The sequence below is a fragment of the Heterodontus francisci genome, chromosome 2, assembly GCF_036365525.1.
Source record: "Heterodontus francisci isolate sHetFra1 chromosome 2, sHetFra1.hap1, whole genome shotgun sequence".
NCBI classification, from domain to species: domain Eukaryota; kingdom Metazoa; phylum Chordata; class Chondrichthyes; order Heterodontiformes; family Heterodontidae; genus Heterodontus; species Heterodontus francisci.
This window is the reverse complement of record NC_090372.1, coordinates 160,843,236-160,870,838: the sequence shown is the minus strand read 5'-3', so window position 1 is coordinate 160,870,838 and position 27,603 is coordinate 160,843,236. Positions and strand designations below refer to the sequence as shown.

General features: G+C 41.4%; 1 protein-coding gene and 1 long non-coding RNA gene across 7 annotated transcripts in view; one reads left to right on the top strand and one right to left on the bottom strand.

Moving 5' to 3' along the window:
- The window catches only part of LOC137348042 (uncharacterized), a 71,157-nt gene extending 48,352 nt beyond the window's left edge, over positions 1-22,805 (top strand). Inside the window, exons 2-4 of the long non-coding RNA XR_010969053.1 lie at positions 16,388-16,509; positions 18,539-18,692; positions 22,466-22,805. This is a non-coding gene — a long non-coding RNA (uncharacterized lncRNA). The remainder of the gene's footprint in view (positions 1-16,387; positions 16,510-18,538; positions 18,693-22,465) is intronic.
- LOC137347974 (protein DBF4 homolog A-like) overlaps positions 6,877-27,603 on the bottom strand; it is a 69,520-nt gene continuing 48,793 nt past the window's right edge. For all 6 annotated transcript variants that reach the window (XM_068013065.1, XM_068013054.1, XM_068013045.1 and 3 more), the window contains 4 exons: positions 25,437-25,568; positions 23,635-23,767; positions 14,590-14,708; positions 6,877-11,970 (listed from right to left, as the gene is read on the bottom strand). In XM_068013065.1, the coding sequence (XP_067869166.1) occupies positions 10,815-11,970; positions 14,590-14,708; positions 23,635-23,767; positions 25,437-25,568 (1,540 nt within the window). In that variant the 3' untranslated portion in view covers positions 6,877-10,814. The remainder of the gene's footprint in view (positions 11,971-14,589; positions 14,709-23,634; positions 23,768-25,436; positions 25,569-27,603) is intronic.

Sequence of the window (27,603 nt, the reverse complement as noted above, 5' to 3'; positions counted from 1 at the left end):
CAGGATCCCCAAGGACACATTGTACAGCGAGCTCGTCACTGGCATCACACCCACCAGCCGTCCATGTCTCCGCTTTAAAGGCATCTGCAAATGCGACATGAAGTCCTGTGACATTGATCACAAGTCGTGGGAGTCAGTTGCCAGTGATCACCAGAGCTGGCGGACAGTCATAAAGGTGGGGCTAAAGTGTGGCGAGTTGAAGAGACTTTGCAGTTGGCAGGAAAAAAGACAGAAGTGCAAGGAGAGAGCTAACTGTGCAACAGCCCCGACAACCAATTTTATCTGCAGCACCTGTAGAAGAGTCTGTCACTCTAGAATTGGCCTTTATAGCCACTCCAGACGCAGCTTCACAAACCACTGACCACCTCCAGACGCTTACCCATTGTCTCTCGAGACAAGGAGGCCAAAGAAGAAGAAAGAAGACGACTTTCTTTAGTTATCCTCTTGCTCTTTTTATATTTATAATAAAAAATCTGTGTTTTCCATGATTTTACTTGCCTATATTTTTTCATGCCTCCTCTTTGCTTTCCTAATTTCCATTTTAATTATGCCCCTATACTTTTACATTCCTCTAGGTCTTCTGCAGTATCTGCTCTTGGTATCTGTCATAAGCTTCCCTTTTTTTCTTTATCTTCCACCCCCCCCCCCCCCCCCCCTCCTCCCAACCACTCTCTCTTTAACTCCCCTGGCATCCAGGGAGCTCTGGATTTGTTAGTCCCGCCTTTTTCTTTAAGGGAATATACTTGTTCTGAATCCTCACTATCTCTTCCTTGAATGCCTCCCACTGATCTGGCACTGATTTACCTTCAAGTTGCTACTTCCAATTGTCTTTAGGTAAACCTTCCATCTAACTGAGTTATGATCACTTCTTCCAAAATGCTCTCTCACTGACCAGCTTCATTCCTTAAAACTAAATCCAGTCTTGTTGGGTTAATATTGCGGCTTGCTACATACTGGCTAAAAAATTTCTCCTGAATGCATTTTAACTGGTTTAGAGTGATAAGGTTAATAAATTTACATCTTTCTGTTTAAACTCAAGAAAACCTGCGATTGGTTCATTTACAATTATAACTAGAGGAACAGTGAGCAAGTGCTCACTGAGGTGGCAAGGTAAAATCATTGTTAAAAGAATAAACCCTGTTGCGGTCAAACCAGAGGAGGGACGAAAGGGAAGCCTGAGTACCCTTCCTCACCTAGTGGTAACAATATTTATTATTTTTGTTTACCTAATTTGAACCTTGTTGCTGGTGCTGAGAAACAATACAGGCAAGATGTGGAGATATCTTCGACATGCACACATGCATGTCATGGTCAATATTCGTGGATGTGGTGTATATGGATTTCAGTAAGGCGTTTGATAAGGTTCCCCACGGTAGGCTATTACAGAAAATACAGAAGTATGGGATTGAAGGTGATTTAGTGCTTTGGATCAGAAATTGGCTAGCTGAAAGAAGACAGAGGATGGTGGCTGATGGCAAATGTTCATCCTGGAGTTTAGTTACTAGTGGTGTACCACAAGAACCTGTTTTGGGGCCACTGCTGTTTGTCATTTTTATAAATGACCTGGATGAGGGTGTAGAAGGGTGGGTTAGTAAATTTGCGGATGACACGAAGGTCGGTGGAGTTGTGGATAGTGCCGAAGGATGTTGTAGGGTACAGAGAGACATAGATAGGCTGCAGAGCTGGGCTGAGAGATGGCAAATGGAGTTTAATGTGGAAAAGTGTGAGGTGATTCACTTTGGAAGGAGTAACAGGAATGCAGAGTACTGGGCTAATGGGAAGATTCTTGGTAGTGTAGATGAGCAGAGAGATCTTGGTGTCCAGGTAGATAAATCCCTGAAAGTTGCCACCCAGGTTAATAGGGCTGTTAAGAAGGCATATGGTGTGTTAGCTTTTATTAGTAGGGGGATCGAGTTTCGGAGCCACGAGGTCATGCTGCAGCTGTACAAAACTCTGGTGCGGCCGCACCTGGAGTATTGCGTGCAGTTCTGGTCACCGCATCATAGGAAGGATGTGGAAGCTTTGGAAAGGGTGCAGAGGAGATTTACTAGGATGTTGCCTGGTATGGAGGGGAGGTCTTACGAGGAAAGGCTGAGGGACTTGAGGTTGTTTTCGTTAGAGAGAAGGAGGAGGAGAGGTGACTTAATAGAGACATATAAGATAATCAGAGGGTTAGATAGGGTGGATAGTGAGAGTCTTTTTCCTCGGATGGTGATGGCAAACACGAGAGGACATAGCTTTAAGTTGAGGGGTGATAGATATAGGACAGATGTCAGAGGTAGTTTCTTTACTCAGAGAGTAGTAGGGGCGTGGAACGCCCTGCCTGCAACAGTAGTAGACTCGCCAACTTTAAGGACATTTAAGTGGTCATTGGATAGACATATGGATGAAAATGGAATAGTGTAGGTCAGATGGTTTCACAGGTCGGCGCAACATCGAGGGCCGAAGGGCCTGTACTGCGCTGTAATGTTCTATGTTCTATAAATCTCCTCTGTACCCTCTATAGTTCAATTACATCCTTTCTGTAATGAGGTGACCAGAATGGCCCACAGTACTCATGTTGTGGCCGAACCAATGAGTTACACAGTTCCAGCATAACCTCCCTGCTCTTGTATTCTGTACCTGTCCTGCTACCTTCAAGGATCTGTGGACATTCACTCCAAGGTCTCTCACTTCCTCTACACTTCTCAGTATTTTCCCATTAATTTGTCTTGTTTGACCTCCCCAAATGCATCACCTCACATTTCTCAGAGTTTAATTCCATTTGCCACTTTTCTGCTCATCTGACCAGACCATCAATATTTTCCTACACCCTACAGCTATCCTCCTCCCTATCTGCCACATGGCCAATCTTTGTGTCATCCGCAAACGCCTTGATCATACCCCCTACATTTACGTCCAAATCGTTAATATACACCATAAAAAGCAGGGGACCCAGTACGGAGGCCTGCGGAACGCCACTGGGAACAGACCTCCAGTCACTAAAACAGCCGTTAACAATTACCCTTTGTTTCCTGCTGCTGAGCCAATTTTGTATCCACCTTGCTGCATTTCCCTGGATCCCATGGGATTTTACTTTTTTTTTTAAAAACCAGTCTGCCATGTGGGACCTTGTCGAAAGCCTTTCTAAAATCCACGTAGACCACATCAACTGCACTACCCTCATCAATCTTCCTTGTTACTTCTTCAAAAAATTCAATCAAATTGGTCAAACAAGATCTTCCCTTAACAAATCCATGTGGACTATCCTTGATTAACCTGTGCCTTTCTAAGTGTCAGTTTACCCTGTGTCTCAGAATAGATTCCAATAATTTGTCCACTACTGAGGTTAGACTGACTGGCCTGTAATTATTCGCTCCCTTTTTAAACAGAAGTACAATGTTAGCAATTCTCCAATCCTCCGACACCACACCTGCATCCGGTAAGGATTGGAAAATGATGGTCAGACCCTCTGCTATTTCCGCTCTTGCTTCTTTTAACAGCCTAGGATACATTTCATCCGGCCCTGGTGATTTATCAACTTTCAAGGATGCTAATCCCATTAATACTTCCCCTCTCCCTATGTTTATCACATCCAATACTACACACTCTTCCTCAACTACAATATCTGCATCATCCCCCTCTTTTTTGAAGACAGACACAAAGTATTCGTTAAGAACCATACCAATATCTTCCGCTCCTACATATAGGTTACCTTTTTGGTCTTTCATGGGTCCCACTCTCTCCTTAGTTATCCTCTTACTCAATGTATTGATAAAAGATGTTTGGGTTCACCTTGATTTTGCTTGCCAATATTCTTTCATGCTCTCTCTTTGCTTTCCTAATTTCCATTTTGATTTCACCCCTCCACTTTCTATACACCTCTCGGCTTTCTGCAGTATTGAGTTCTCGATGTCAGAAATAAGCTTTCCTTTTCTGCCTTATCTTACCCTGTAGGCTCCTTGACATCCATAGGGCTCTAGATTTACCTGCCTCACCCTTTTTCTTTGTGGGAACATGTTTACCTGGAACCCCTTGAATCTCCCCCTTAAATGCCTCCCACTGTTCCGACACTGATTTACCTTCAAGTAGCTTTTTCCAGTCCACTTTCGCTAAATCCCTCCTCAATTTAGTAAAATTGGCCTTGCCCCAATTGAGAACTCTAACTCCTGTTCTATCTCTGTCCTTTTCCATAATTATGTTAAAACTAACTGAATTATGATCACTACCATCAAAATGCTCTCCCACTGCCACTCCTTCCATCTGCCCATCTTCATTTCCTAAAATGAAGTCTAAAACTGGACCTTCTCTTTTGTTGGACTTGCTATATATTGGGCAAAAAAGTTCTCCTGAATGCATCTCAGAATTCTGCTCCCTCAATTCCTGTCACACTAAACCTATCCCAGTTAATATTGGGGTAATTAAAATCCCCTATTACTGCCCTATTGTTCTTGCACTTCTCAGAGATTTGCCTACAGATCAGCTCTTCTTTGTCCCGCTGACAGTTTGGGACTCTATGGTACACTCCCAGCAATGTGATTTAAAGGTCTGTAAAGGAAACCTGACCCAAGCCCAAATGCTGGACCCGGAAGTCTGACCAGACCCGAACCCAACACGTCGTTGGGACCCATTGGGGTCAGGTTGGGTAGCAGGCCTTTACATCAGTACATGGGTAAAGGCCGGCTACCCGACCCCACCCCGATAGGACCCGACGACACGTGTTGGACTTCCAGGTCCGGCATTCGGGCTCGGGTTGGGTTTCCTTTCCAAACCTTCAGTGTGATTGCCCCTTTTTCTTCCTTAGCTCAATCCATATGGCCTCATTTGATGAACCATCCAACATATCATCCCGCCTCACAGTTGTAATAGTTTCCTTGACCAAAATTGCCACTCTCCCTCCTTCCTTCCTTATCCCCTTCTCTATCACATCTGAAAACCCTGTAACCAGAAACATTGAGCTGCCATTCCTGTCCCTCAAGCCAGGTTTTTATAATAGCTATATCATACTGCCATGTGTCTATCTGTGCCCTCAGCTCATCTGCTTTATTTGCTATACTCCTTACAGAAATAGATACACTTGAGCACTGAAACTTTTTTTTATTTTCTAACGCTCATATACTCTGTCTTCCAGACTCATCCATTAATTTTCTGCCTTCCATTTTAATTTCTGATTTTGTCCCAGCTGAGTCTACCCTTAGGTCCCAACCCCCTGCCAAATTAGTTTAAACCCTCCCCAACAGCACTAGCAAAATGTCCCGCAATGAAATCAGTCCAGGCTGTTCAGCTGCAACCCGTCTGGCTGGTACAGGCCCCATCTACCCCAGAGCCAGTTGCAATGTCCCAGGAATCTGAAGCCCTCCCGTCTGCGCCATCTTTCCAGCCACGCATTCATGTCTTATCCTTCTATTTCTATACTCACCTGCGCGTGGCACTGGGGGTAATCCGGAGATTACTACTTTTGAGGTCCTGCTCGCTAATTTCTTACCTAGCTCCCTCAATGATGACTGCAAGGCCACATCCCTCTTTCTACCTACGTCATTGGTTCCGATGTGGACCGTGACTACTGGCTGTTCACCCTCCCCCTTCAGGATGCTCTGCAGCCCCTCAGTGACATCCTTGACCCTGGCATCAGGGAGGCAACACACCATCCTGGATTCACATCTGCGGCCACAGAAACGCCAGTTTGTTCCCCTATCGAACTACCTATCACTATGGCTCTTCCAGTCTTCCCTGTACCCCCATGCAGTGGAGCCACCCGTGGTGCCATGGACTTGGTCTGGCTGCACTCCCCAGGTGAAGCATCACTTTCCTCAGTATTCAGAATAAATACTGTGGCTACAAGAGGAGGTCAGAATCTGGGAATTCTGCAGCTAGTAACTCACCTCCTGACTCCCCAAAGCCTGTCCACAGGCTACAAGGCACATAGGAGTGTGATGGAATACCGTCCACTTGCCTGGATGAGTTCAGTTCCAACAACACTCAAGTAGCTCGACATCATTCAAGACAAAGCAGCCCACTTGATCAGTACCCCATCCATAACCATAAACATTCACTCCCTCCACCACTGGTATACAGTGGTAGCAGTGTGTACCAAACACAAGATGCAGGGGCCAGTTAACTCAGTTGGCTAGATGGCCAACGTGTGATTCTGAGTAACGTCAACAGTGTGGGTTCAATGACTATTCTGATGAGGTAGAGTTGGGGACTTGCCTCTTCGCCCTGCCTCTGTTGCCGGAATACAGATGTTAGTCTGTGATGCCAGCACAACCAAAGCAGAAGCACTGTAACAACTAGCCAAGCATCCTTTGTCAGCACCTTCCAAACCCGTGACCTCTACCACCTAGAAGGACAGGGGTAGCAGACATATGAGAACACAACCACTTACAAGCTCCCCTCAAGCCACATCCTGATTTGGAACTATATCACCTTTTCTTTGCTGTCGCTGGTTCAAAATCCTGGAACTCCCTCCCTAATAGCACTGTGGGTGTACCTACACCTCATGGACTGCAACAGTTCAAAGTGGCTCACCACCACATTCTCCAGAGCAATTAGGGATGAGCAACAAATGCTGGTCTTGCCAGCGACACAGATCCTATGAGTGAATAAATAAAAGGAATGCATCAAGAAATCATAGCAGTCTTCTAATATGGTACATGTAAAAAAACATAAAAGTGGTACTAAGGTTTTTACAATTAGAACAGAGTAAGTGTTCAAAGGATACAAGTTATTAATAGGATATGTAACTGTATTCCTGCTGCAAAAACAACTTAAAGCTCACTTGCTGAATATAATGGAATTAACTTCAGCATGTGGTTAGAAAAAAGCTCAATTAGAACAGGAAAATTATGTGAAGTTTAGTTTCGTAAGATACAACCGCAACTTTTGAGTAGTAGTCTTTATTCCACACATTTGCAATTCGAACACTTGGATATCATCTTGATAGGTTCAAATAGATACAAGCTTCAGCATAGAGCAAATAATTATTCAAAGTTCAGTTAAACGGAGATAAAAATGCCTGTTTCATCTGGGACAGAGTACACCTCATGTTTATTTGTCTTTGTTTAAATTCTGATACTGAAGCTTTCATATACAAAACCTACAACATATACATCAAAAATTCCTATGAAAACAGCAATGCCTTAATACACTTATGTTATGTCAGTGGGTAAAGAAATAGGACACAGTCGTTTTTGTTTTAAATACCAAGTATATTTCAAAAGTTAATCTTTTTTGCTACTTTTCCAACTCAAATGTGTATTTTAAACCAGTTCACAAAAGTATAAATCAAAGCAGAAGCCTTCATTAAAAAAAAAAATCGCAAGAAATTCACAACATAAATACGGATACAGTTTTATAACAGAAATCAACCTTCTGCATCAACAGCAATGAGTCTTATACATTCTCATATGTAGCGTTAACAGAACAGAATTTACAAACAGAATGACAATCAGAATGCTGATAGCTACTGCATTTAGACAAAATATATGCAATGATATAAAAAGGAGACATCTTCATAGAAGATGCTTGCTGATAATTTAACAGCAAAATTTATTTTATATTGTATGAATACAATCCTTATATCGGTTAAGCACTGAATAACACATCCTCTTCATACTAAGAGACCTGCACTTGCACTTACTATTCAAGAGTTACTGTTATACAAGGCTGTTCTGCAATTTAAGTCTGTTAATATTAATTTGCTAATAAAATGTTAATATTTTCTCTTTCCAACACTTTGTCTAGCTGCATAAAATTCCATAGAACCAATACTGAATAATTTAAGTCTCTACAGATTTAGGAAAATGTGGTGAAAATGGCTAACAAGGGGGATACTAGACATGCTGAAAACAAATTAGAAATCAATCCTTTAAAATATAGCCAATGCTCTAAAGAAATATGTAAATGTGGGTAGAGTTCTACTGGTCTCTTATCTGCTATTTATTTAATTGTACTAGGGACAGAAAGCTTTTAGCATCACTTAAAAGATCCAATATTTTACTCAAATTCAGAAGGGATAGGAGAAGAACATGTTTAATATAACCAGGTTAAGAATTCAGTTATATTCAGTAAATATTAAGTAGATAAATCAAATGCAATACAATACTAGTAATAGAGCACACCCTTCACAGATGTCAGACCAGTATCAATTATGATGGCTCCCCATTGCATTAAGGTTTCTGTACTGCAGCAGATTTTATTCTGGTTGAAGTTAACAGTCAAAATAATTTGAACTACCATGAATTTTTGTTATATACTCCATGAATGTTTCTGTAAAAACCTTAGGAAGTTACTAAAATAAAAGCAAAATACTGTGGATGCTGGAAATCTTTGTTCAGTTTGCTTACCCACTGTTTTTTTTCAGGTTTGCACTTGCTGCTGTTCAATATTCAGTGTATTAACACCTAATCTGTACTAATGCTTTGTCTTTCAACACACCATTAACATATTGTTTGCCTTTGCTCCGTGGCCTTTTGGTCAGCTATGTGGCCTGGTCCAATCTGGACCTCCTTTGTTATCTCTTGCCCCACCCCCACCTCACTTGCTTATAACCTGTGACTTTTCTAATATTTGTCAGTTCCGAAGAAGGGTCACTGACCCGAAATGTTAACTCTGCTTCTCTTTCCACAGATGCTGCCAGACCTGCTGAGTGGTTCCAGCATTTCTTGTTTTTATTTTAGAAAGTTACTAGTTTGGCTGTGGAATTGAAGGGCACCATGCAAACCACTCAGAAAACCTAAAGTAGAGTTAAAATCCAGATTGCTGCAAGGGAAACTGTTTAAATGATTTAAGCTCATGCACTTAAAGCCTGAGGTTAGAACAGACCACCCACCCCCCACTACAGTTAAGCAGTCATAAGTGTACTGCGTCTCCTATAAAACAGATGGATATATGTCAGATATTTGAGCTCTGACAGCATGACAAATGCAATCTTGCGGTATTATCTGCACTTTTGCAATACTTTATACGCTGGTTTAAAACTGTACTTGAAGTTTTGTTGCATTAAAAATTATTTGCAATCTGATACAATCTCACCCTTTGTCCTTTTTCTAATTTTTACTCCCTTTCTCACTTTACCGTTGCTGGGATACAGTTCCATGAGCTCTGGTAACCCTCAGTTATGCAATCTGTAGAGGACTGCATAGCCAAATAAGATACAGTTCTCACACACTTAGTAGTAAGTTCCCCAAATAGTAACCAGGAGACCTGGGCAGATTTTGCTCCCCTTCCCCTGGCACAGAGGCCCAATTAATACTCTAGGTGAGATCTGGTAACTCAGAATGGGAACCAAACTGGAAACCTTCTAGCCTATACAGCTTAGTGCTTAACTGGTGCTGTCTAGGCTCTAAGCTCTGAAATTTTCTTCTTAAAATTCTCCGCCACCCTCTCCTCTAAGACGCCCCTTAAAACCTCTCACTTTGACCAAGTTTTTGATCACCTATCCTAATATCTCCTTATGTGGCTCCGCATTAAATTTTGTCTTATAATGCTCCTGTAAAGCACCTTGGCACATATTACTATGTTAAAAGGTACTATATAAATGCAATTTGTTATTGTACATTGTTGCTTTTTATGCCATTTGTGGAGCACATCTCTTTTAAAGGGATTAGATGGTAGTGCCCTTGCTATTTAGTTTAGAGATACAGCACTGAAACAGGCCCTTCGGCCCACCGAGTCTGTGCCGACCATCAACCACCCATTTACACTAATCCTACACTAATTCCATATTCCTACCACATCCCCACCTGTCCCTATATTTCCCTACCACCTACCTATACTAGGGGCAATTTATAATGGCCAATTTACCTATCAACCAGCAAGTCTTTGGCATGTGGGAGGAAACCCACGCAGACACAGGGAGAACTTGCAAACTCCACACAGGCAGTACCCAGAATTGAACCCGGGTCGCTGGAGCTGTGAGGCTGCGGTGCTAACCACTGCGCCACTGCTCAGAGATGAAGGAAATTAGTGCTGGGAAATGGATCATTCCACATTTTAAGGATCCAGTATCACCATTAATATTCAGAGGTCAGATATAGCACAGGTTTGATGCAGAGTAAAGGTGCCTCCACTCCAACTATGTGACACAGCTCTACCTCAAAGAAGAACTCCATAACACATCAGAGACATTTTCAATATCCCATGCTTGCTATGCTCTTCACCCAAGTGAGATTGCCAAGTTTTGTACTATATAATCAGACAGGCATTTTCACTATCCAAACGAGCTCCATATAGTCGGAGAGAGAGGTTTTCATCCCGTCTGACCTGGATCCCAATCCCAGACTTAAAAGGATAAAAAGCTAACCCACTTTATCACTCTATGCTCCCTATGTAGATAGTTTTATATGAATTATTTATTACCTTGACGTTCTAATGAGGATATGTTTTTATGCAATGAAGCTTTACAACTATACAGTGTATGGTTTTATGAGCTATGTGTAGTGAATAAAAGAAATATAAATTAATTCAGCAATGGTTACACACTTTTAAAAAAAAAGTTGCAACCAAATATAATGCAAGGCAAAATGCAGCATTGTTATTACCGTTGGATTTTACTGACAAAACTTGGTAGAGAAAATTTTAGGTCCAATTAATCATATTGTTGGTTAAAAACAATATGGTCAAATAGAAAACTGAAACATTTTCTAATTGGACTCATTGCTCTTAAAGCAGTAGGTAGTCAGCATTTAATTTTCATTCTCAAACCTAATAGGCACATTAAAGTACTAATTTGAAAAACTGTAACCAGACCAGACTTATGACAAAACACAACAGGAATAAAATTCTAGTCATTTCATGTCCTGCACTTTAAACAAATATTGCCAATTACACATGCACTAGAAACCAAGAAAAGATGACAAAGATGATGATTGGGCAAACAGTGACAGGATGTTCTCCGGCTGATCCTTATCCCACATCGCTGACATTTTCTGTGATGAATGATCTGTAAAACCCGAAAATTCTGAACCACTATCTTCACTAGTTTGAAATAACTCCAGCAAATTTTTCAATGGCAAGCTGGGAGCCTCGTCTTCCTCTGTTAAACAACTTTCCTTTTCAAATGTACTTATTTCCATTCTGTGATCCCGAGCCTTCTTTTTATTTCTTCCATAAACAGCAGAAAACCTCACTTTCCTATGCAGTTTCATACAGGGTGAAGAAGAATTTACAGTATGAGGAATCTCACACACTTCAGTGTTTTTCGATGCAGTGGTATTAAAAGGAGGTGTTATTTCATGCATCAATGCTTCTCTTGGTTCTTCACTCCTGCCTTTGCCAAAAACCAGTTGTGTCTGTAGAGGACTGCATGGATTTTCAACAGGAGCTGCTGCAATATCAGGTGAACTATCAGTTACCCTAGAATGCTTGGGAACATGAAGGATTGCATTTTCCTGTTCTTTGCGCTTTTGCTGTAAATTATTCTTTGATGACTTATGTAGCCTAGTTTTGCTTTCATCACTGTCAGAACAAACAGTAGTATATGGCTGTGACCTACTTCCACACAAGTCCTCATCAAATGGATGCTTATGTGATAACTCTTCAGCAAAAGGTGGAGTTCTCTCATCTGGCAATCTTCCAATATGATGCAACTGTTCTGATATACACACCTTTGAAATAATAGAATTGCCTTTTTCTCCTTGACACAAAGACAAACTATGCAGAGTTCTGTCTTTTTTCTGACTTTCAAAATTAACTATGCCTTCTCCATAGGGCTTGTTATTAACAAAAGTTGACAAAAGTAACATTTCAGAAATGCTAACATGACTTGGTGTAGACAAAGGCAATATCTGGCTAGGTGAATTCAGGGTACCTGAAGATATAATTTCTTTTCCTTGGAAAGACAAACTACTTGGTTTATTTTCCCATCCACTGTTCTTTGTGTTCCATGTTACTGCAGATCTATTTCCTTCTTTTTGTGGCCTTCTAAATTCTTCATGCATTCCTGCAATCTTGGTGAAATCATAGGTGCTTACACCAATACTGCACTTTGTCCTAAACATAAATAAAAACCCTTTCATTAAAATTAGGAGATTTTGATTTTCCAATTCCTTAATTATTTTGTAACAAGTTAAATATTCATAGGAAGTGGCAGAATGTGGCAGCAAAGAACAGAAAAGGTGGAGATATTGCAGTCTCCGTGAGTGGTAGGGCATACATAGTTTGAAGCTCAGGTTGTGGACTGAATAGGATGTACAGACTGTGCATTGTCTGATTTAGCTGAGTGAATGCCTGGAGAAGGGGTATCGATGGCAAGCACATAATATTTTGACAGCAGCCAAATACAATGAGTCTTGTCAAATTTCTGACTCGAAAATAACAAGCAGTTTGACAAAGGAGTTGATTGTGGAGTTGAGGAAGCTGTTGGAAAGGGAGATGGGCAATGTTGGCATACATTTCTCTCTCTCCCTCTCTTTGTTCCCCCCTTTCCTCACACAGTTGCAGAGAGTGGGAATGCTCAACAGATGGTTGGTCAGTTCTTTTAAAAAAAAAGAAAGATCGCTGTCAGTTTCACATCTGACAGCTGCTGACATCGGGAACAGCCATTTCCCAACAGACTCGGGGCTTTCCGGTATACTTTTTTTTAAAAACAAAAAGTCAGAACCCGCCAGTAAACCCAGAATCTTTGGGAAACGGCTGTTCCCGATGTCAGCAGCTGTCAGTTGTGAAACTGACAGCGCAATAGTTTAAAAGCTGGACTGACAAAGGGAAATTTCCCATCTCCAGTTATGGTGAGGATGAGAAACGGCCCCGGGAACAGTTTACACCCGCTGGCCAGATAGAAATGCTTGGTGGGCTGGATGCTGGCCCGTGGGCCCTATGTTGGACAACCGTGCTCTAAAGTGTTCTGGGGTATTTTCTATGTTAAAGCTCTACATAAATACATGTTATGCCTATTTGGGCTGGAGGAGAAGCCATTGCATTGGGCCAGGTAGGAATGCAACCATGAGAACATTCCAACGGAGAGGTGGTGTAGAAGGCTGTTGAGGTTAACCATGTTGTGCCATGAAGGAGGAAAGGAAAGACAACAGAAAGATAGTGTGCCACAGTCATAATCTCAAAGGAAGTCGAATAAAGGCCATCTAGTGGATTTAATTTAATTTCTTTTTTAAAATTCAAATTAATAAACAATTTCATAAAAACTCCAAATATGATCAACAATAATAGTGTATTTGTATCCATAAGTGTCCTTCGCAATGGAAAGCAGGCAGTAATGGAAAAAAGGGACACAACTTTGCTGGGCAGAAAGACTTGTAGTGATCTGCAGGGAATTTAAAAAAAAATATATAAATCTATTTTTTCCTTATGAATAATTGTTGGAGGGCACTTTTTGCAATTTTACAAAAATGCTCATTATCATTCAAAGGAATCTGCACAAAATAAGTACTGGATGAAGAAACAGCAACTGGATCTTAATGCAGATGCAGGCAAAGCGACGTTACTGTATCAGGCCAACAATGGTTGGATGTATTTGAGCAAAGGCAGAAAAGTGGGAAGATTTGGGTCTTATCATTGACCATTCATTAAAAATATCTAGACACTGTAAGGTTAACAACAGGATTAATCCAACATTGGAAAATATTTGATTACAAATCAAAACAGATAATTTTAATCCAATTTCAAAATTTGATGATGACACAAAACTGGGAAGTATAGTGAACTGAGAGATGGGTAGTGATAGACTTCAAGAGGACATAGGCAGGCTGGTGGAATAGGCAGACACATGGCAGATGAAATTTAATGCAGAGAATTGTAAAGTATTAAATTTTGATAGGAGGACGGGTACTATAAACTCAAGGGGTATAACTCTAAAGGGGGTGCAGGAACAGAAAGCTTTGGGGTATATGTGCACAAATTGTTGAAGGTGGCAGGGCAGGTTAAGAAAGTGCTTAAAAAGGCACAAGGGATCCTGGGCTTTATAAATAGGGGCATATAGTACAAGAACAAGGAGTTATGATGAACCTTTATAAAACACTGGTTCAGCCTCAACTGGAGTATAGCACTTTAAGAAGGATGTGAAGGCTTTAGAGAGGGTGCAGAAAAGATTTGCGAAGATAGTTCCGGGGTAAGGGAGTTACGTGATAGATTGGAAAAGCTTACAGAACAGAAGGTTGTGAGGAGATTTGATAGAAGTGTTCAAAATCATGAGGGGTCTTGACAGAGTAGATAGAGAAATTGTTCCCATTGGCAAAAGAGTCAAGAACCAAAGGACAGATTTGAAGTGATCAGCAAAAGAATCAAAGGTGACACTCAACGTGAAAGGGTGGTGAAGGCAGATTCAATTGTGACTTTCAAAAGGGAATAAGCATCTGAAGGGAAAAAAATTGCAGGGCTCGAGGGAAAAGGGAGCAGTCGTGGGACTAGCTAAATTGCTCTTGCAGAGATCTGGCATGGACTCAACAAGTCGAATGGCCTCCGTCTGTGCTGTAACCATTCTATAATTCTACAAGGCAGTAAGAACACTTTTGCAACTGTACATGTAATCCTCTATACAAAAAAGGATGCATTTGAAAAATGAGAAAGGCGTGATCAGGATGAAAATGGCCTTTACGAATATGACTGAGGTTGACACCATACTTTCAAGTATTGTAGTGGAAAAACATTTTTTTTTACCTTTTCACCTTATCTTTCTGGAATTCTACAAAGTCACAATCGAGCTGGGAAATTAGTTTATCCACAACATTAAATTCTGTGCTCTCTGAAAACTTCTTATGATGCTCACTTCTCAGATGCTAAAAAGAAACAAAGAATCAAGATACTGCAGCAGACAAAATTAATGCAGCAGCAGCAGAATTATACTGCTCCAAAATGTCACACCAGATTATTAGTCTTCTGAAACAATCCCAGCAACACTGACTCAGATGATGTATGTACCTAATCTAAGTTTACAACTTTTTAAATATACATCACCACCTAACATTTAGATAAGTGAAACACAATTAATGAGGTTATTTTATTTATTTTATTTAGAGATACAGCACTGAAACAGGCCCTTCGGCCCACCGAGTCTGTGCCGACCAAGAAACACCCATTTATACTAACCCTACAGTAATCCCATATTCCCTACCACCTACCTACACTAGGGGCAATTTACAATGGCCAATTTACCTATCACCTGCAAGTCTTTGGCGGTGGGAGGAAACCGGAGCACCCGGCGAAAACCCACGCGGTCACAGGGAGAACTTGCAAAGTCCGCACAGGCAGTACCCAGAATTGAACCCGGGTCCCTAAAGCTGTGAGGCTGCGGTGCTAACACTGCGCCGCTCAGGTTCTTTGACAACTTTTTCCTAAGTTAATTACATTTGCTGATACAATAAAGAATAGGGAAAATTTTAACTAGTAGAGGGTTTTGGGTGGGCAGCACACTTGCCAACATCATCATTCCAAAGCTGAGGGGATTTTATGAAAATATATTAGTGATCTGCCCATCCAATCTCCGTGTCAGGGCAGCATTTTCGGTGAGCCTGCAGAGAAGTATTTAAAGTATAATTGCACCTCCTAACCAGGGGTTGCATTCACATCACTAACATTGGTCTTTGTATTTCTGGAAATGTTGCTACCTGTAAGACTTGGAAGCAAGTCCCAAGTTTTCTTATATATTCCTGGAGGTCCTAACTAAAGAGGTGAGGGGAGAGGGACATCCTCTTACCATCAGATACCAAAGCAGGAGTCAATAGCCCTGAAGCAAGGTATCAGTTAGTCAGCTCTAGGAGCATTATTCCCCGGACTTGAATTAAATGCAGGGAAAGGTTCATTGACCCAAAAAGTGAAGCAAAGGTCTTCATATCTCAATTTTTCTGCATTACCCCAGCAATACTACTTTCCCACTGGCATTCGCAGCACTCTCAACATTTCTGTCCCCTGCACCATCCATTCTCCACCAACCGCAGGGGGATACTGTACCATCCTCTCTTCTTCACAGTAGTTATTAACAGCACTGTTCACACATTGTAACAATTGTAAAACAATAAACTGCTTCGATAACACCTCTCAAACTTCATTCCAGCCATTTTCTGTGCATTGAACACTTCTCCATCCTGCTTGCAACTTCCTTCTCCTTCTCAGCAAACACACTATATAAGGAAGCCCCACATCCCTGTGCAATAGCCACTCATTAAATCACTGCTTCTCTTTCTGGAAGAAAAAAAAGCACACAACACACGGGGAGGAGCAAAACCGGGGAGAACCAGCTAGCATCCAGACCATTAGCAAGATGTAGCTGGCAGCCCTCAAGAGCAAAAGGCATCTCAGATGGTAAACTGGGATAATGTGAAGTGTCTGCAATCACTCGTACCCTTCCTTTAACCACAAGCAATCACAAGTTCAAACAGCTGCCTTATGAAACCTGTCATCTGCTACTGTGTAGTCCGTCAGTGCCATGTTAATTCTGGTCTCTTTCTACTTTATTTAGTTCTTCTCAGCACGTAGACCCTGTGGGAAGAGGATTCAGTTTACCGGAAGAAGTGCCATCCCTCCTAAGCACCAACATAGAAAATGGCATGTCAGCTGGGTTACAGAGACTAAGTTAGAGAGGTCAGCGCTTTGAAAATCACTCAGTATGAGTGAGCAGTAGCAAGGACTAGAGGAAAAGACAGTCTCAGAAATGGCTTGCCAGAAGGCAAGCTCAGTCTAAGCTCTACTGAGGAAGCGGCAAATGCCGAATTCATAGGTGCCGTCTTCAAAAGAAAACTCTTTTGGCAAACTTGCAGTTGTACAATGTACTGCCTTAACGTGAAAATTTGGAACAGTCTGCTACTAGCTTCTGTTGTGTTCTGTCACAAGGCATCAGCACTCTGCAGTTAACCATGGAATATCTGAATACCTCCACCGAGGCTGAAGCCAGGAACATCACACCAGGAGTGCGTGTGTGAACTTTTGTGTGCATGAGCGTCCTGGTGGTTCCATAGCATTGGTTGTACTTCATCTGTGTGGGCATGCTGAAGTTATATAGGGTTATCATAAGCCATGGGCGGAGGAAATATCCCTCGTCGCCTAGCAGCCGTCCTTTGACTTTTCTTCGTGATGGAATACTGGGGAGATGGTTACTAGTGCAGGATGAGGGAATTATGACAGTTGCCTAAAAAACAGGCACAAACCTGCATTATTCTGTGGTGGTGGTCACTAACCAGCAGCACAATGAAATGAAATCCTTTCACAGAATTGTTACAGCACAGGAGGCCGCCATTTGGTCCATCGTGTCTGCAGGTCTCCAAGTCAGCAATTAACTTAGAACCCTTACCCCGCCTTCTCCCCATGACCCTTTTCTGGTAAATATCTAATTCTCTCTGAATGCCTCGATTGAACCTGCCTCCACTGCACTCTCTGGCACTGCATGCCATATCCTAACCACTCACTGCTTGAAAAAGCTTTTCCTCATGTCGCCATTGCTTCTTTTGCCAATTACCTTAAATCTATGCCCTCTCGTTCTTGATCCTTTCACGGGTGGGAACAGTTTCTCCCTGTCTACTCTGTCCAGACCCCTCATGATTTTGAGCACCTCTATCAAATTTCCTCTCAGCCTTCTCTTCAAGGAAAACAATCCCAACTTCTCCAATCTATCTTCGTAAATGAAGTTCCTCATCCCTGGAACCATTCTTGTGAATCTTTTCTGTACTCTCTCCAATGCCTGCACACCTTTCCATAAATGCTGCGCCCAGAACAGGTTTTGGTTGTCCGACAGCACGTTTCCCCACGTGGATGTTATTATAGACCCCACAATTTTTGGGTTCCGTTAATGATGCTGCTAGCTGATTTTCGGGTACTTTAGTGGCTGTGTGCAGAGTCCAAGACCCCTGCACATGAAGTAAGTCACCCACTGTAGCAAATCCTACAGCCGTTCCATTCTGGCTGACATCCACTGCAAAGACTACATAGCCGTTGGCCCTGGTAAAAGTTTGTCAAATTCATGAATAGTAGACTGAGGGGTGCAGGAAATGTCCCCTGTCGCACCCTGGTAAGAACCTAAGGAAAAGAAACTACACGCAGTGGTGACAAAGGTAAAGCATGGTCTCCCAGCCCATCACTCAGCAGGTTTTGTTGCAGAAGGCTGCAGAGGTCTGTGACAGCCGTATAGAGAAATGCAGTCTCCTCATGCACTACGTCTCAAACAGATCTAGGAAACTCACTTTGAATCTGTATGGGCTGGGCAAGGTCTTCTTAAGCAGCACCCCTCACTTGTTGTCTCAAAGAGGCCTATCTGCTGCTCTTTGTGGTAAGGCAGACTGCTGTTGCTGCTCTTCAGGCAACTAAATCAAGGTACCAACAATGGCTCCATTATGATCTCTGCATTTATTGAAGATGTCCAAGTAGAATGAATGTAGAAACCCTTTTGTGGAATTCCAAAAAAATGGAGTAACATACAGCAACTCATGATCCGAGTGCTTGCAGATGAGTATGCCTTTAAATACTGTTTCCAATGGCCCTTTGGAGCCCAATCCGACTAGAAGTTACTCACCAGGTTCCTTTCCTTGCATTTTAAAATTGCATCAGGGTCCTAATGACATCACAGACATGGATGCTCAGACAACTGATATTTTCATGACAGATTTTTTTTTTTTATTAGGCAGGGGTATCAAGTTATAATGGAAGGGCAGGTAAATGGAGATGAAGTACAGATCAGCCAGGATCTAACTGAATGGCGGAACAGGCTCAAGAGCATGAATGGCCTATCGTGTTCCTGACTGATATTAAAACCAAATTTATTTGAGTTTTACCTGGTGAGTTGGAAAACAAAATAATTCGGCACCTTGTATGTCAAACTGTATGTTCTTTTTTTCTTGATCCTTACACCTCAATGATTAAATTATTATAAAAGTTAATTTTATTTATTTTTTAGAATTCATTTCCCTGCTTAAAACATTCAGATAATTTTTGAAAGAGCTTTTATTCCAAGATTTAAGATACCTGCTTTTCTTCTGCATCAAATCATTTATTAAATTTCAGAGCATCTGCCCATGTCTTGTTATTTTTATGCAAATTGGTTTGGAGGTGCTGATGGTCTAGAAATGTGCTGAATTCACAGAATCAGAGAACTGTTACAGTGCAGAAGTAGGCCATTCGGCCCATCGTGTCCGCACTGGCTCTCAAAGAGCAATGCCCTCAGTCCCATTCCCCTGCTTTCTCTCCATAACTCTTCACATTCTTCCTTTTCATATAATTGTCTAATTCCCCTTTGAATGCTTCAATTGAACATGCCTCCACCACATTCTCAGGCAGCACATTCCAGACCTTAACCACTCGCTGCGTGAAAAAGTTCTTCCTCACGTCACTTTTGCTTCTCTTACCAAATACTTTAAAATCTGTGCACTCTCGATCTCAATCCTTTCACGAGTGGGAACACTTTCTATCTATTCTGTCCAGACCCCTCATGATTTTGAATACCTCCATCAAATCACTTCTCACCCTTCTGTTCTCCAAGGAAAACAGTCCTAACTTCTCCAATCTATTTTCATAACTGAAATTCCTCATCCCAGGAACATTTCTTGTGAATCTCTTCTGTATTCTCTCCAATGCCCTCATCTTTCCTCAAGTGCAGTGCCCAAAACTGGACGCCATACTCCAGCTGAGGCCGAACTAGTGTCTTATACAAGTTCATGTACTCTATGCCCCTATTAATAAAGCCCAGGATACTGTATGCTTTATTAACTGCTCTCGCAACCTATCCTGCCACCTTTAATGACTCATGCAAATATACACCTAGGTCCCTCTGCTCCTGCACCCCCTTTGGAATTGTGCCCTTTATTCTATATTGTCTCTCCATGTTCTTCCCACCAAAATGAATCACCTCATATTTCTCTGCATTGAACTTCATCTGCCACCTGTCTGCCCATTCCACCAAACTGTCTATGTCCTTTTGGAGTTCTACAATATCCTCTTCACATTTCACAATGCTTCCAAGTTTTGTATCATCTGCAAACTTTGAAATTGTGCACCTAGGTCTAGGTCCTTAATATACATCAGAAAAAGCAAGGGTCCCAATACTGATCCCTGGGGAACTCCACTACAAACCTTCCTCCAGCCTGAAAAACATCCATTAACCACTACTCTTTGTTTCCTGTCACTCAGCCAATTTCGTATCCATGTTTCTACCGTCCCTTTTATTCCATCAGCTAAAGATTTGCTCACAAGTCTGTTGTGTGGCACTGTATCAAATGCCTTTTGAAAGTCCATTTATACCACATCAACAGCATTGCCCTCATCAACCCTCTCTGTCACCTCCTCAAAAAACTCCAGCAAGTTAAACATGATTTTCCCTTATGGAATCCATGCTGGCTTTCCTTAATTAACTCGCATTTGTCCACGTGACTATTGATTTTGTCCCGAATCATTTTTTCAAGATGTTTTCCCACCACCGAAGTTAAACTGACTGGCCTGTAGTTGCTGGCTTATCTTTACAACCTTTTTTGAACAAGGGTGTAACGTTTGCAATTCTCCATTCCTCTGGCACCACCCCCGAGTCTAAGGAATACACCTTCAATTCCTTCAGTATCCTTGGATGCATCTCATCCAGCCCTGCTGCTTGATCTACTTTAAGTTCGGACAGCCTATCTAATACATCCTCTTTACCAATTTTAAACCCCTCTAGTGTCTGACTTACCTCCTCTTTCAACATCACCTGGGTTGCACCTTCTTCCTTGGTAAAGACAGATGCAAAGTATTCATTTAATACCTCAGCTCTGGCCTCTGCCTCCATGTGTAAATCCCCTTTGTGGTCACTAATCAGCCCCACTCCTCCTTTTAGCACCCTTTTACTATTTATATGCCTATCAAAAACATTGGGATTTCCTTTAATGCTGTCAGTCTCTTCTCGAGCTTCTCTTAATTGCTTTTTCACTTCCTCTCCTGACCTTCTATATTCAGCCTAGTTCTCGATAGTATTTTCTACCTGGCATCTGTCATAAGCACACTTTGGCAGGAAAAAAGACAGAAGCTCAAGGGGAGAACCAACTGTGTAACAGCCCCGACAAACAAATTTTTCTGCAGCACCTGTGGAAGAGTCTGTCACTCTAGAATTGGCCTTTATAGCCACTCCAGGCGCTGCTCCACAAACCACTCACCACCTCCAGGCGCTTACCCATTGTCTCTCGAGACAAGGAGGCCAAAGAAGAAGAAGAATGCCTATCAAAAACGCTAGGATTTCCTTTAATGCTAACTGCCAGTCTCTTCGAGCTTCTCTTAATTGCTTTTTCACTTCCTCTCCTGACCTTCTATATTCAGCCTAGTTCTCGATAGTATTTTCTACCTGGCATCTGCCATAAGCACACTTTTTCTTCTTTATCTTAATCGCTATCTCTTTTGTCATCCAGGGAGCTCTGGATTTGTTTGCTCTACTTTTCCCCTTCGAGGGAACATAGCTCGACTGTGCCTGAACTATCTCTTCTTTGAAGGTAGCCCATTGTTCATCTACCGGTTTTCCTGCCAGCTTTTGACTCCAATTTATTCACCCCAGCTCCATTCTTACCCCACTGAAGTTGGCCTTCCCCCAGTTAATTATTTTTACCCTGGACTGTTCTTTGCCCTTTTCCATTGTCAGCCTAAACCTTATGATACAAATGATCACTATTCCCTAAATGCTCTCCTATTGATACTTGATCCACTTGGCCCACCTCATTCCCAAGAACCAGGTCTAGCAGTGTCTCCTTTTTTTTTGGACTAGCAACGTACTGTTGTAGAAAAGTTTCCTGAACAGTCTAGGAACTCTTGCCCTTCACACTACTATTATCTCAGTCTATGTCTGGATAATTATAGTCCCCCATTAAACTACCCTATCATTTTTGCACCTCTCTGCAAATCCCTTGCAAATTTGTGCCTCCACACACTTCCCACTAGCTGGTGGCCTATAGACGACACCGAGCAATGTAACTGCACCTTTTGGTTCCTTAGCTCCAGGCAAATTAATTCTGTCCACGACCCCTCTGGGCCAGCCTTTTTCTCCAGCACTGCAAAGCTCTCCTTAATCAATAGCACCACCCCTCCCCCTTTCCTATCTTTCCTGAACACCTTGTATCCAGGAATATTTAACACCCAGTCCTGCCCTTCTTTGAACCAGGACTTTGTTATAGCCTCATCATATTTCCACATGGCAATCTGCACCTGTACGCAGCAGTATTATTAACTACACTCCGTACATTCACATATATACACATTAACCCTGATTTAGACCTTATTACTTCCTCCCTTACTCTGACCCCACCTAATAACGTACTGTCAGGCAAGCCCCCCACCTGCCAAGAATGAGGAAAAATTAATTTCGCCAAATGAACATTGATTTTAAACTATTGTTGATGAAAGAATTTGCTTTCAAAAATAATTGGACACTTTGGCTGGAGAGAGACATTAGCATATCAACAGACATGTACTTCAAAAGACAAAGGCTAGCATTCCAGGTTAATTGCTAAGATGGCCGAATACACAAACAGACGTGGTCAGACCAGTTTGGTCGTATGATTGGCTGACTGTTGAACCTTTTTTGAATTTGAACTTCCAACAGGGATTTTGAACTCAGAAAGCGGATTTCTCCTGCATTGAGAACACCTCTCTCCTGTCTGCTCTCATCTCGCTCTCACCAGTTTCGGAAACCATTGAAGATATATGAACCCCAAGAGAGAAAAATCTCCTACAGTGAACAAGGTTTAAGAAGAATACTGGGTCCCATCGAAAAGTAAGAGCTGTCTACAATCAAGGACTCTACGGTGAGCTGGAAACACAAACAATAAGAAACACCCTTTAGAGACTGCCGTAAACCTCTCCAATTTTATTTTCCTTCTGCTCTTTCCTGTCCCTCTTTGCATGCGTGTATCACGTGTGCATGCTAGCATGGGCATGTCGTATATCCGTAGGCGTTAACATATTAAGTTTAAGGTTCAATAAATTTCACTTTTCTTCTTTATATCTAAGAAAGTCTGTTTATGCTCATTGCTTTGCCTTATAATTGGAAAGCTGTGAAGAAGGATTCACAAAGAGGGAGCTCAAAACACAGTGTGTTTGAAACTAAAACCCTGTTACAATAAGACCAGATGAAGACAGTAAAAGACTCCTAGACACCTTTCTTACCTGGTCGTAACAGTACTATTCCCTACTCTCGTGCTATCTATCTCCCCTAGCATTCTGCACACCTTGGTATTCTTTTCGAATACTTGCTCCTTGTTCCCACACCCCTAACTAGTTACCAGTTTTGCTTCCCTCCAGTCTGAACTCCCTCTCAGGTTCCCACCCCCCTGACAATTTAGTTTAGACCTTCCCCTTCATTTCTAGATTGAAATACAACTTTAACAATGTATAACAAAGATTATATTTAACCTACTCAACTTTTCTGATTTTGTTCAGTGGTCACGTTGAGTATGAACAGATGACTGGTTTTGAGCAGGCACTTGATGGTTATATGGTGTGTAAAACTAAAAGACCTCAAGGGATTTTGTTAATATGCAATCTATAACTATTTACAGCAGATCTGCTTTTTTGCCATTATCACATTAGCTCTGATACTTGAAACAGTTTTAACTTGGTGTTTCCCTCTAATTCGACTTTTAACATATTCACTCTCCTTTTTCAAGGAATTATTCTATTTTATGAGTGCTTTACCTATTGATACTATTCTAATTCTTCCAAGTAGTGTAGGTTATGCAAAAATAATGAAAATAGCTTGGAATTAACACTTACAATTTTTAAATCTTCATACTTCATCATGCAACATTCACAGTAACCCTTCTTTTTCTTCTCTTTTAAAGTTTCCATGATTTTTGTATCCATTTTGCAATTATTTTCACTGCATGTCATTTTGTGGCCTTTATTTCTGCTTCCACACAAAGGAATAGAAAATAACCAAATGTGACTGATAGGAAGTTTGCACCATATTTTCAAATAATAAAAATCTGTTATTTTTATATTGTTTCACATTTAAACATTAGGTATTTCTAATCACTTATTCAAGCCACAGAGATTATAGTGTGGTCTAATCTACAGTCACTTCAAAAGATATTGCTCCCAAGAACACTTCCTGAAATCTAACTGCTTTTGTTCAATTTAGTTACACACTGCTGTCAGCATCACATTTTTGGGTTTTTACACTAGATATTTCTCGAGTTCAGTTTCATCTCCTGCTAGCAGATCTTGCATCTCCCCAATAGTGTCACATTTCCTGTCTAATAAGTGGCAGAGAGACCCAGAGATTACAAGAGAACGCTCTGGGAATCAGGTTCTCAACTAGGCAATTTCTTGAATAAAAACAGGTAAGTATATAACATAAAACAGTGCGTCATGCATTTCACTATTCACTCCACACATAAAATGAAAAAGCTACTCATTTTCTATCTACGGATAAATTAAAACAGAAGTCTCGTTCTTAAACTGCATTATATACCACAGTTTCAATACTTGGCTGGTCTCTCTGCTGGCGGACACAATCAAACACAGAATTTCTCTGTGGAAAGCTGAAGCTAAGTGTTTATTGGCATAAAGTCAGCTCAGGTATATAATTCAAACACACTTCGAAGACATATTGAAATAAAGGCTATATTTCCCTTTTCAATATTAAATGTATGACTACATAAGGTCATATTTGTATGAGCTTAGAGTATCTATTAGCAATCTGAATCTTATGAAGTCTGCCAATCTACCTCATCAAACTTCCTTTGATCGAATATTCTGCAATAAACTTGAGATTAAACTACTCATATGTCATTTCCAGCAATAAAAATGTTAAAAAACATCAAAGAGAAAAAAAATCCAAAAAAACAATTTTGTCACGAGACATTTTTAAACTCTATTGTAAATGGCAGCTGCATTTGTATGAGCAAATACTTATTTGCTTTGCCATTAGAATCAAGGGAGGACATGAGTCACATCTGAGTGGGCACAGCTCCAATTCTTTGCAGTCTAGTTAACAGTCAACTCCGTAGCCAGAAGCTGCCAGTGATGAGTTATAATCTGCCAGCCTTCACCCAGCTCACCAGTCATTCTAAAGCCAACAACAATGGGGAGGCCAGAAACTCCGGGGTAACAAATCATCACATAGTCAGGGCAGAAGAAGCATCTTTCTTGTTTAGGATTTCAAAAAAGTTAATCTGTAATTACTATAAATCTGCTGTTTGACTTCCAATACTGTTCAGTTATCTAATCAACATTTAATAAAATGATGTAGCAGTTTATAGCCTAAACAACAGTCTGAGAAAATGCTTATCTTTTCAAATGCCCAATTTGAGGCTTGTGACATTAAGCTGAAATACATAGGTTCTATGACGTCTAGACTCACTATATTTACCCAGATATGAAGTAAAGATACACTCCTAAGTTATGCTCACTTACGAGGTAGATTCCTGATGAACCCAAGGAGGACAGTGTAAAAATCCAAAATTGTCAGACCAAGCAGCCCTGATTATATATTAAAAATCAAGCTAAAATCATATTACTGTATATTTTTGCATTAAATTAATTGAAAGCAGAAGGTAAATATATCTACAAACCTAGCCTTTCCCTTATTTTGCTTATCGTTGGCCTTGCTTTTCTTGTCAATATCAAAAGGACTCCAGGGATTTGGACCATGGTAGTTGATCTCTGGGTAGCAATCCAACTGTATGTACAATGGTCTGTAATGGCTGGATAAAGCAGAAATGTATTTTTCTTAACAAAAAACAGTTCGGCATCTTTATAATTAGCAACTGACAGCAGTTCATGGAGCTTTAAAATCTCTTAACACAATGACCAAGTAGTTAGACCATCAAATCCAAATTTGCTGATGATACAAAAATAGGTGGGAGGGCATGTTGTGATGAGGACATAAGGAATCTGCAAGGGGATATAGATAGGTTGAGTGAGTGGGCAGAAACTTGGCAGATGGAGTTTAATGTAGGGAAGTGTGAGGTCATGCACTTTGGTAGGAAGAATCAAAAGGCAGACTATTATTTAAATGGAGAGAAACTCCAAAAAAGTGCAGCACAGAGGGATCTGGGTGTTCTTGTGTATGAAGCACAAGTTAGCATACAGGTGCAGCAAGTAATTAAGAAAGCAAATGGAATTTTGGCCTTTATTGCTAGGTGGTTGGAGTTTAAAAACAGGGATGTCGTGTTACAGCTGTTGGTGAGGCTGCACCTGGAGTACTGTGTACAGTTTTAGACTCCGTATGTAAGAAAGGATATACTGAATTGGAGGCAGTTCAAAAGAGATTCACTAGGCTGATTCCTGGGATGAAGGGGTTGACTTATCTAAAGAAGAACAAAGAAAATTACAGCGCAGGAACAGGCCCTTCGGCCCTCCAAGCCTACGCCGATCCAGATTCTCCATCTAAACCTGTCGCCTATTTTCTAAGGGTCTGTATCCCTTTACTTCCTGCCATTCATGTATCTGTCTAGATACATCTTAAAAGACGCTATCGTGCCCGCGTGTACCACCTCCGCTGGCAACGCGTTCCAGGCACCCACCACCCTCTGCGTAAAGAACTTTCCAAGCATATCCCCCCTAAACTTTTCCCCTTTCACTTTGAACTCGTGTCCCCTTGTAATTGAATCCCCCACTCTGGGAAAAAGCTTCTTGCTATCCACCCTGTCTATACCTCTCATGATTTTGTACACCTCAATCAGGTCCCCCCTCAACCTCAGTCTTTCTAATGAAAATAATCCTAATCTACTGAACCTCTCTTCATAGCTAGCGCCCTCCATACCAGGCAACATCCTGGTGAACCTCCTCTGCACCCTCTCCAAAGCATCTACATCCTTTTGGTAATGTGGTGACCAGAACTGCACGCAGTATTCCAAATGTGGCCAAACCAAAGTCCTATACAACTGTAACATGACCTGCCAACTCTTGTACTCAATACCCCATCCGATGAAGGAAAGCATGCCGTATGCCTTCTTGACCACTCTATTGACCTGCGTTGCCACCTTCAGGGAACAATGGACCTGAACACCCAAATCTCTCTGTACATCAATTTTCCCCAGGACTTTTCCATTTACTGTATAGTTCACTCTTGAATTGGATCTTCCAAAATGCATCACCTCGCATTTGCCCTGATTGAACTCCATCTGCCATTTCTCTGCCCAACTCTCCAATCTATCTATATTCTGTTGTATTCTCTGACAGTCCCCTTCAGTATCTTCTACTCCACCAATCTTCGTGTCGTCTGCAAACTTGCTAATCAGACCACCTATACTTTCCTCCAAATCATTTATGTATATCACAAACAACAGTGGTCCCAGCACGGATCCCTGTGGAACACCACTGGTTACACGTCTCCATTTTGAGAAACTCCCTTCCACTGCTACTCTCTGTCTCCTGTTGCCCAGCCAGTTCTTTATCCATCTAGCTAGTACACCTTGGACCCCATGCGCCTTCACTTTCTCCATCAGCCTACCATGGGGAACCTTATCAAACGCCTTACTGAAGTCCATGTATATGACATCTACAGCCCTTCCCTCATCAATCAACTTTGTCACTTCCTCAAAGAATTCTATTAAGTTGGTAAGACATGACCTTCCCTGCACAAAACCATGTTGCCTATCACTGATAAGCTCATTTTCTTCCAAATGGGAATAGATCCTATCCCTCAGTATCTTCTCCAGCAGCTTCCCGGTCTATAATTACGTGGATTATCCCTGCTACCCTTCTTAAACAAGGGGACAACATTAGCAATTCTCC